At 38.9% G+C, this 11,468-nt stretch overlaps 1 protein-coding gene across 7 annotated transcripts in view; it reads right to left on the bottom strand.

Annotated features, from left to right (window-relative positions):
- LOC132867992 (myelin-associated glycoprotein-like) overlaps window positions 1–7,327 on the bottom strand; it is a 64,166-nt gene extending 56,839 nt beyond the window's left edge. For 3 of the 7 annotated variants that reach the window (XM_060900965.1, XM_060900964.1, XM_060900960.1), the window contains exon 1: window positions 2,432–2,554. In XM_060900965.1, the coding sequence (XP_060756948.1) occupies window positions 2,432–2,519 (88 nt within the window). In that variant the 5' untranslated portion in view covers window positions 2,520–2,554. Of the gene's footprint in view, window positions 1–2,431; window positions 2,555–2,755; window positions 2,839–3,032; window positions 3,284–7,231 lie in introns of those variants that run through there. The other 4 variants (XM_060900966.1, XM_060900961.1, XM_060900963.1 and 1 more) reach the window with 3 other exon arrangements.
- Window positions 7,328–11,468: the final 4,141 nt, after the last annotated feature.

The raw sequence follows: 11,468 nt of genomic DNA on the forward strand, positions 1-11,468 counted from the left end.
TGTCTTGTGTCAGACATTTCACAGCTCAGCACAGCGCCCTTTGCCCATCTAATACATGGAAGTAATGTTTTTCAATTGTTCTAACATTACCTTAGAAAAAAACTGATTATGTTTAGGTTACCTTGAGAGCGAGTAGATTACTTGTCAGAAAGTTACAAGTAATTACTATTAGCTACCGAGCTGTTGACATATTCTACTTTAGTTAGCTAATTTTATTGTAGTTGGCTTAGCTAACGACATAGTTAATAAATAAATAACTGGCCCCATTCACTGCTAAAGTAATTACTTGAAACAAATTATTATTATTATAGTATTAAGACATTTAATTTTAAATCACACTTGGATGACCCATGTGTAGTAATATAAAAAGTATTTTTGTTCATAAAGTAGGAAAGAAAAAATTAAATTAATGATTTGTGGTAATTAAAAACAAGATATTTAAAGAATACTTGGAATATTCAATCATAAAATAAATTGATTTCAAAAGATAGAGCAAAGAAAAACTCAGTCAGCATGAAATAACCTGGAAAATGAATGCGGGTCATTTTTGACCCATGTTGTGCATTAGAAGGGGTGTGCATATGTTTTGCATCAAAGGGTTAAAAAAAAACATTTTAGATGCTTTCCAAACATTAATTTTCCAGCACAAAATTAAATGTAACAGAAAAATGTTTGTATATCAGTAAAGAAAGTAGCATATTAGCCTACATAAGAGAGCCACTTTTCAGACAAAAAAACATCATGAAGCAAGTGCGAGAGTCAAAATCTCCAGTAGAACTGCGGCTCATTTCCTAATAACACTACACACACTGTACCTGAGACTATAACAGATATGGAATGGACTGTTTCATTTATTACTGTTTACTGTTCTTTATAACATTTTTAATATCGAAACATTCTATAATTATATTATTTTTTGAATGCATCCTTTGTTAATAATAATAATAATAATAATAATAATAATAATAATAATAATAACGAGCAAATATATAATAACAAGAAACAGAATAAATAAAAATACAATAATGTGGATAAATATATTAAAACATGATGATTTGTATTGATAATGGAAACTTTCAGAAATAGTGTGAAAATGATAATAACTTAGAGGTTTGAGTACAGTGGACAATTTAGATTTAATCTAGAACATTTTTAGTGATATACAGTACATAACCAATAGTTTGAGCAAAATGATTTAACACAGAGTTTTTAAGTACAGAATCCAGACTGCTGAATAATTTAGCCGCAGAATATTTGAACGATCTACGGTATAACCAGACTTGGATGATATTTCGACCATGTAAATGCTCTACAGCATTTTGTTCTTAGTGTGCAAGACTTTTGTCTTTTATATACTCAAAGGAGATTAGGAGCTGCAATCCTTGAGGAATGGGCAGAGACCTGCAGCTGTAACTGCAGCAAAAGGTGACAATTAAGATAAAAAAATATATATATATCTTAATTATTGTTTGTGTCACAATAAAAGAACAATATGCACCTTTAAAGTGATAGACATGTTGTGTAAATCAAATGGTGCTAAAACCCCCAAAATCCATTTTAATTCCAGCTTGTAATATGACAAAACAAGACAAACACCAAGGGGGATGAATACTTTTGCAAGACACTGTATATACACAATATGAAATCAAAAAATTGTGCTAACTAATTTTAACGCTGCAGTTGGTAATGTTTAAAAATGCATGTATACCTCTAATAATGCTATAATTTCAAATACACCTTAATAAAAGTGTCAATCACAATATGGTACGCAAAGAGTTGTCTTGTATTTTTAATTTCTGTGTACATTTTTTCTGGCCCAGAAATGGCTTTCAATTGTAATACAGCTGCGAAGATTTGCGCTCTTTTCTTTAGAAGTACTGTATACTCACTGTATAAATTCGACGCAAGAGTGCTTTAGGTCAAGAACATGGCTTGTTACATTTTTATTACTGTCTCAGGAAGTTCTGATAATTGCAAACCGCCCCTTTAAGGTATTTTATATACATATTACAACTGTACAGTGTATTGGCTGTCAGTTGCTTCATAAGTGCAGCATACCTGGTTGAGCTTTCAAGACACTGTAGATGTATATTTATATTTTTTTCCTATAGTTTTTTTTTACATCTTTACTGCACTCTATTTTTTGTTGCTGTCTATTCCTGACTCTTTTCTATCTGTGAGTTGCTGAAACATGTCAATTTCCCCACAGAGGGATGAATAAAGTTTATCTTATCTTATCTTATCTTATCTTATCTTATCTTATCTTATCTTATCTTATCTTATCTTATAAGACAGCGGACTCTTAGCCCGTCTAACCCATGAGCATAGCATTGACAGAGCGCAGAGCATATCCTTCACGAGCAGATGCATCATTAAGATTCAGGCTTTTCCTCCTTCCACTTAATAACATTCATTAGTGCAGTCACTTTACCTGCAAAGAAGATCTTGAGTGTCACAAATCGATCCATTACTGGAGTCTGGCCTGGAGAAAACAAGACATAAAAGGACACTTCACCCATTTTACCAGGGTTCTACTAGCTTTTCTTCACAGCTGAACCAGTGAAAGAGTTTTAGAGATGAAGACAAAAGAACAAGACGAAGGGAAGCTGGTCGTTGAGTAACAGTTTGAACTTTCTATCATATTCAGAATATTGTGTCATAAAATGTAGCGCAGAGTGTAAAATGAAACTATTTGACCTGAAACATAGTTAAGACTTGAGAGACAATAAGTTGCCAGTGGATCAAATAATCTTACCTGGACTCTGTCGATTTATACCGAAAAACTAATTATAATCTTTATCCTGTAGCTCTTCCCTGGACTCCTTTTTACTCATCACAGCTTACAATGTGTCTTCATTCTTCTACATCTGTATATATACCGCAACTATTTATAATACCACAAATGATTGGCACCCAAAAGCAGATGTCGACAACAGAGCAAATGAAGTGAAATTGGAACACTTCTACAATTAGGTCTACCACACTGAATGGAAAGGTTAAAAAACCAAGATCATTCGCAGGCATCTTCCTACCTTTAAAGGGGCCAAACAGTTTTGGTGTTGTGCAGCTCACTTCCTTGTAGTAATGTGAAGGGATGGAGCACTGTAGGAGATCAGTAGCTCAGTCCAAGAGATGGAGGAAATCAGCTTATCTGACACTAACAACCATTTTCCGTGTCCAAACACCAAATTAGAGATTTTGTCGCAAGATTTGGTGACTTGTTAGATCCTTTTAGCACCTTTAATTTTAAAAAAAAGAGCCTCGTGACAAATTTAGTGCCTTCTTCCCCTCCATCATGTTAGTGATTGTCTTGAACTTGATACGGCTCTACAGCTCAAATCCCAGCCTCTATTAGAAACTACAAGATTCAAAAGCAGGAACTGAGAATCTTATTGTAGTCTTTGTTTGTTTCCCCCCACCACCATACCACACCACCCTTCCTCTATTTCAAGAAGTTGTTTCTTAAATAGTGAAGATGGAAAGTGAGGCAAGAAAATACTTTGAGATTATGAAATGATGGCCAGATGAGTGAAAACGTTTTGTAGCTATGATAGATTTGTACAAGGCTTTGGATATGGTGAAATATCCCATAATGCTTAAAGCAATGGAGCTCTATGGTTTTGGGATGAACTTTAGGAATATGATCAAGTGCTTTTACTGTCAGACCAATCGCTCAGTGTCCCGAGCAGATGGTACGGTACATCTCTAGACTTTACTATTAATAGGCGTATCAGACGCTCGCTGGCCATGCTGTGAAAATTGTCCATGCAGACGTTCATCAAAGTTTCCAAACCTGTCACTGCTTAACTCTTGAATATTTTCTATTGTGAATATTATCATTAAAAAGCTTTCCAGAGAAATGTATCTGGTTAAGATCTGTTCAGTACTTTGGGAGTAATGGCAGGTTGAACAGAGTAAAAACTCTCTGCTTGTGGGATGTCAGGAAACTGCTGGTGCTCTTTTTGAGTCACGGGAAAGCAGTCAGTCTCTCTCTTTCTCTCTCTCTTCTGATCAGTTTCCCACTGGATTACTCATCAATATCAATCAGATAACTTTTATAGGGATGTTTTCTCGCTCTCACTGTTTCTGATGAAGGATTCAGCAAAATTTTCCATCAGCTAATTTTGATGTTATGAATCTCAGGAGACTTTGAAGTGAGTTTTCATAGCTTTACCTACTTATTTCATCTCATCTCATTATCTCTAGCCGCTTTATCCTGTTCTACAGGGTCGCAGGCAAGCTGGAGCCTATCCCAGCTGACTACGGGCGAAAGGCAGGGTACACCCTGGACAAGTCGCCAGGTCATCACAGGGCTGACACATAGACACAGACAACCATTCACACTCACATTCACACCTACGGTCAATTTAGAGTCACCAGTTAACCTAACCTGCATGTCTTTGGACTGTGGGGGAAACCGGAGCACCCGGAGGAAACCCACGCGGACACCATGCAAACTCCGCACAGAAAGACCCTCGCTGGCCACGGGGCTCGAACCCGGACCTTCTTGCTGTGAGGCGACAGCGCTAACCACTACACCACCGTGCCGCCCATCAAATCAAACCAATTCATGTAAATAAATAACTATTTTAGAATATAACTATAGTTGTTTTAATGAAAAATATTGAGATGTTAGTGTTCATGTCTGTGAAGATTCTCAGTCATCCAGGTCATAGTAACTGTGGGTGGTAAAAGAGATCTGTGGATGTGGCTCACCCACAGATGCTAGTGGTTGGAATGAGATTTTAAAAAAACTGGAAGTCAGAAACGCGAGTGTCAATTTCAGTTCAGTTAATGTGGCTGGTTTATTGGATGTGGCTCACGCAGTTTTTTCGAGGTTCGCCTTGAAAGCTGTGCATATTAATCGAAATAATAATTTATATTCTTTCATATAAACACTAGTAGGCCCTACTTTTGAGAAGCACAGAGGCCTACAGAGCACAAAGAGGGTATTATAAATAATCTTTTATTACTTTTTTATTGAGTATACCGATTTAATGGTTTTACCAAATTAGCATAATTAATACTAATTAAATACTAATTTGCATAATTAGTTTGTACTACTTTTTCACACTTTGTATTTAGTATACAACCATCTATGTGCCTCCAATTTCCATATAAATATCTTGAAAAAATAAAGTTATGAAGAAAAAACATTTGCTCTCATTGGTTAATGAAGCCCATTTTGGACCATGTGATCCTCGTACAGAATATTACAGCAGTTTCGAAAAATTAAGCCATTTTTTCCAATCTTTGATTTGTAATACCTCAAAAACAGCTAAACATATTTTAATTCTGTAAAAAGTATGTTGTTCTGCATTCAATTCTGAATTCAATGAGAGCAGTTTCATGCAATTTGGACTGAATTTGAATTTTCACCTGATATGCCTACTATTAACAGGGGGATCAAATGGGGGGGGGGGGGGGTCTGCATTCACTATACTTGATTCTGGTAGATGTCTTGGCAATCTTCATTAAAAATTCAGAGACTTACCAGCGTACTGTCTTTGGCAAGAATATACATAGTTATGTATCAGTCGCCTTGCTAATGGCACAACATTATTTCATAACAACATTGAACAGGTTCCTAAAGTCATCACATTGATAAATTGTTTTTTCAAAGCTTCTAATTTATGTCTTAATTTGAAAAAATATGAGTTATTGCCAATTCAAGATTCTCCTCACACAGTAGCTTGTGATATTCCAGTGAAAACAGCAGCTAAATATTTGGGGGTGTATATTACCAAAGATAGAATTTTAAGTGAATCTTTAGATAATATTGGCTGGCTTTTTTCATGGTATATCAGATATATTCCATTCAGTTAGCATGATATTGAACGAGTCGAAGACGAGTAGCTGATCGGAATATATATGATATACCACGAAAAAAGCCAGCTAATATTATTATTATTATTATTATTATACATACACACTCTCTTTTCCAGTTTTTCGATGTCCGTTGGTATGTTTTAGTCTTGTAAACAGAGAGGAACCGTCAGGGCCTTCTATCATATCAGCATTCTCAAAGGCCAACGCAAGCTTAACCGCGAGTCAGTGCCGTCAGCCCAGCAGTGAAGTCACCTTCCAGTCGGTGTAGCGTTCATCAGTAGTGTTAGCGAATGCTAATAAAGTGGTCAAGCCAGTGCTATTGAGAGCAAATAGCACAGACTAACAACCGAGAAACTAAGATTTCTGTCTCCAGACTCTTCTTCCATGCTGCACACTCACTACAGTATTTTTCACTCAGACTTAAGTATTCATTTTCCTCTGTATTTACTTAGTTACTTTTAAAATCAACATCAACAGTTACACACAATGGAGAGACCTGGCACCCTGCCACTAATCCCTTGTAAAATCCTTTGCCCTGTTGCTTTTTTGGTGCCTGGCTCAGTTTTGGCTGAACGCAAGTCCCAGCTCTTATAGTAATGGTTCACCACTGCTTGTAAATATGCATGAAGAATATCTAATATAGTTCTGGTAGCCTTTCGGGTGTTCAATGCATCTTTCTCTTTCCTGGTGAACAAAGAAATGCTTCTGTGCATGCACAGCAAAAAACTTTCTCATTGGATATTTGCATCAGCTCTGATGTGTGACATCATGTTGTCTTGACAACCATGCAATATCGTAAACCATATTCAACGCTCATTCTCCATTGGGTAGAGTGACATAATACACATAGAATAAGCGATATGCTAACAATATTGCATGCTATCGAACCAAATGAATGAAACCCGCTAAAAGGGAATAGAACACGTTTTTATTCCATCGAAAAAATGTCCTGTATGGATAATAATTAAATATATGGAATAAGACTGATGAACGTAAATCTAGATTAGACAAATGGAAAGACTGTCTATGTGTATTTACCCAGCTTATTCCCTCTCAGTCGTTTTAACTGAAGCTATCAAATTAATCAATAAGTTGAATTTTGATTATTTACATATAGAAAAGGAAAATTTATTATTTGAAAACAGGAACCTTGGTTAAAAAGGATTGGGATGGTGGTTTTGACTCCTTAAACAGGACTTTAAAAATCAAATGGTTGAGGTCCTGTCCGTCTTGACAATAAAGTTTTTCTTACTAGTTAGATTGGTGCTCCACTGGATGTTATCATGCTAATATGGCCCCAATATGGTTAGTGATGTCAACCGCTACATTTCTATACTCTCCCAACACTACATGCCCAATTTGGTCACCCCAAATATCCAGTGCCTCAGCCCAACTGACTCACCAGCTTGATGATGATGATGATGATGATGATGATGATGATGATGATGATGATCTTCCTACCTTACACTCCTACAGATTATCTTTTTCTGCCAAAAGGCTCCTAAGTTTCTGTTACACACACTACACCCTATATCCATCAAAGAAACTTCCTCTTTCCTTAAAACATTGTCATCAGTTTCTGTTTTTTTTTTCTCAGTGCAGTTGGCACAACCCTAAAATACTGTAAGTCTGATGACAAAATTTGAACTGAAACTGAGAAAACAGAACAAGTGGTTATTTTTTGCATGCTAATTGCTCATCTGTGTTTGCTTTTCTTCTTTCACAGGAAGTTCGTAGAACCTTCACTGATGAAAGTTATCAGGGTATTATGGTTCTTGGGGTCTGAGAGTGAATGAGTGTGTGGGAAAAACTGTCTTCAGTATGTCTCTGCTCAGTAGAGGGCTTTGACGGAAAACACAGAAAACACCGTTGCTTTATTTGGACACACAGCTGTTTCTGGTCTGCAGGCAGATCATGACTTGTTTTATACGTGATATGGTGGTCTCAAAGACTGTTTCAAAAATGCCATTTAACAGGTTCTTTAAATGGTGAAAATAATAGCTTCTGAGCTTAGTTTGTGTAATCATGACAGAATTTAGTAGAAGCAGGGAGGCAGGTAAATCTTTTGAGTGACTAACGATTTTAAAAAATGCTTTTTCATGGATATAATTAAAATTCTAGCCTGTCTATGATGTACAGAACCAAATATTTCTATTGTAAGAATAGAAGCCATGACCTAATGGTTATAGAAGCAGCTTTGGGACTGGTTTGATTCCCTGGACCAGCAGGAATGGCTGAAGTGTCCTTGAGCAAGGCGCCTAACCCCAACTGCTCCCCAGGTATGTTTTACGTCACTCCGAATAAGGCTAAATACCATGAATGTATTGTAAGACATATTGGTAATGGGAAATTATAGGGGAAAATGAGTCTATTACCAGTAAGTTTTATTTTTTCATCCTGACACCCTGTAGGCCAATTGGCCTGTCAGTTGCCAGCCTCTTACAAGGCTGTCTGTGCCTATCAAGAGCACACTTAGGCCCTGTCCACACAGCAACGGATTCAGGTGAATCTGATAAAATTGTTTATCGTTTCGGCCTGGCGTCCACACGGCACCAGCGTTTTGGGTGCCCCAAAACGAAATCTTTTGAGAACGGGTTCCAGAGTGAAAAAAATCTGGCAACGGAGCTGTTGCGAAGTCGTCTGGATGAGTAGAATGGATTTGTTTACGATGACGTCACAACCACATGTGCTTCACGCCGGGTAGAAGTGTAACGAACTCGATGCGAGTTGTCAACAAATCCTATAACTTGGTTCATGAAACACGCTTACAAAAGATTTTCACTGTGAATATTTATTGTGTAATGGTGCAAAGTGAGAGAGAGAGAGAGAGAGAGAGAGAGAGAGAGAGAATAGCCCTTAGGGCAGAGTCAATCCCGCCAGCAAAAATAGGGAAAAAAAAGGAGCGATCTCACCTTTTCAGATGTTGGTTTAAGTCAAAAAAGTCAAAAAGGGCGTAGAAGAACAAAGTAATCCATCAACGTGTAGCATTCAATTTATTCCGGACCATTAAAGAATTCTGGAGGATATCAGAATGTTGGCGTACCGGCTTCCATCTACCCCTGTTCATTCCTCTTTCCGCGTCTCCATTCAAAAAACGAGCACGTGATTTAAAGGGACTATATCCATAGGATAGGGAGTGAGAAAGTGTGTGCATGTGACAGTGACAGGGATAGTCACTGTGCGCATGCGCAGTTATGCACATGCGTCTACTTCTATTGTTCTGGTGTCTCCGATGGGACCGTCTTACAGCGCACGTAGAGGTGTGGCATGTGTATTGCATCGTTTTCAGCAAGCGTTGCGTTGCCATATGAACCTGATATTTTACTGATCCGTTGCCCATGTGGACATGATATTTTAAAAAAAAATCTTGTTGCCGTTGTCATGTGGATGTAGCCTTAATCTACCGTCGGCTTGCTAGGCCTGTCACAGCTTCACAGCCATTCACACTCACATTCACACCTACGGTCAATTTAGAGCCACCAATTAGCCTAACCTGCATGTCTTTGGACTGTAGGGGAAACCGGTGCACCCGGAGGAAACCCATGGAGACACGGGGAGAACATGCAAACTCCACACAGAAAGGCCCCTGTCGGCCACTGGGCTCGAACTCAGAACCTTCTTGCTGTGAGGCAACAGTGCTAACTACTACACCACCGTGCCGCCCCGATAAGTATTATAATATAATAGTTTAATGTTTGACACAGCAGACCAAAAATATATATATATTTGAAAGTAAAAACCTTTGTGCATATAAGTAAACTTTTCACACCACACAATTTGTCAAAAAAAATAATACTCAACCTTAGACAGTATCAGACAGAAGCTTTATTACATTGAAAACTCGACTATCAATGTAACATAAGCTTTACTCAATAATGCCTCCAATATGCATTAAAGCACTCTATAATTATAAGTAATGCTCATTCATTCATTCATTCATTTTCTACGGTATGCGCAACTTCTTATCCATTGTGGGTCGCGGCTTACCTGGAGCTAATCTCAGCTGACATTGGGCAAGAGACAGGGTACACCTTATCATGGGGCTAACCCAGAGACAGACAGCCATTCACACTCACATTCACACCTATGGGCAATTTAGTTTAATTTAGCCAGTTGACCTAATCTGCATGTCTTTGGACTGTGAGAGGAAACTGGAGCACCCTGAGGAAACCCACACAGGCACGACAAGAACATGCAAACTTCACATAGAACAAAAATGCATCTGCCATTATTGGAGTGTGTAGGAACTTTCAAGCTGTAATCCATGACTTCTTGATTAACAAGAGGTGACACAGAGGGCAAAATCCCTCAACATCAACATGGGCAAGATAAGAGAACATCCATCAATCCATTATCTGTAGCCGCTTATCCTGTTCTACAGGGTCGCAGGCAAGCTGGAGCCTATCCCAGCTGACTACGGGTGAGAGGCAGGGTACACCCTGGACAAGTTGCCAGGTTATCGCAGGGCTTACACAGAGACATACAACCATTCACACTCACATTCACACCTACGGTCAATTTAGAGCCACCAATTAGCCTAACCTGCATGCCTTTGGACTGTGGGGGAAACCGGAGCACCCGGAGGAAACCCACACAGACACGGGGAGAACATGCAAACTCCACACAGAAAGGCCCTCGAACCCAGGACCTTCTTGCTGTGAGACAACAGTGCTAACCACTACACCACTGTGCTGCCCCAGAATGACTGAGCCCATGTTTACATTAGACCGTATCAGCGGATCATCAGATTAACGTTTTTAAAACGATTAGTGTGCACACAGCAATACCAATACACGATTTGCGTGCATACAGCAACACCAATACACGGATACGCTCGACTCCGCAGGCATCTTGCGCTCCAAATCACTCCGCCCTGAACAGCGAGTGCCCTCTGGAGGGTGCGCACTCCGGCCCTGCGCAGCTCACAGAGCGCACGAGTGAAGCACACTAGCAGTGTTTTCGGGACTGAGCCGCTGTGTGTGTGATCCCAGCGCATATCACTTACTACTTGCAAGTGGAAGGATGGCAAGCCTAAAGACAATCATAACTACACAATGGGCAGTATTTGCATCAGTATTTGCAGTATTTTCATACTTTTATACTCTTTAATGAAAGGTGATACAAGGCAGAAGTCCGCGCCGTTTTTCAGCAGTCGCGTCACATGACCAACGCCAGCGAATCAGGAAGGTGGATGTCACAGTGACGTTGTCCAATGACGACGCCAGCTAGAGCTCAGCACAGTGTATCCGCGTATCTCAATGTTTACACAGCACCGGAGCTGACACGATCTGGATTGAATACGTGGACCCTGGCGGATTCCCGTTTCCCGGCGTTTCCAGGCGGTTTAATGTAAACGGACAGTGCATCCGCGAAGAAAACGAGACAGATACGGTCTAATGTAAACTTGGCCTAAGTGTATTGACCTTCATAAATCAGGGAATGTTTATTTTTTAAAAAATAAATAGCTACTTGTCTGAAAACGTCAGTTTCTACTGTTAGGGCAATTATAATAATAAAAGTGGACACCAACTGGAACTGTTACAAATTCACCTGGAAGAGGACCCAAGTTTATTTTGCCCCCATGTACAGTGAGGAGGAGGGTAAGAGAGGTACAAAAATCCCCAAGAATCAGTGTTGGT

The sequence above is a fragment of the Neoarius graeffei genome, chromosome 19 (genome assembly GCF_027579695.1).
Source record: "Neoarius graeffei isolate fNeoGra1 chromosome 19, fNeoGra1.pri, whole genome shotgun sequence".
NCBI lineage: Eukaryota > Metazoa > Chordata > Actinopteri > Siluriformes > Ariidae > Neoarius > Neoarius graeffei.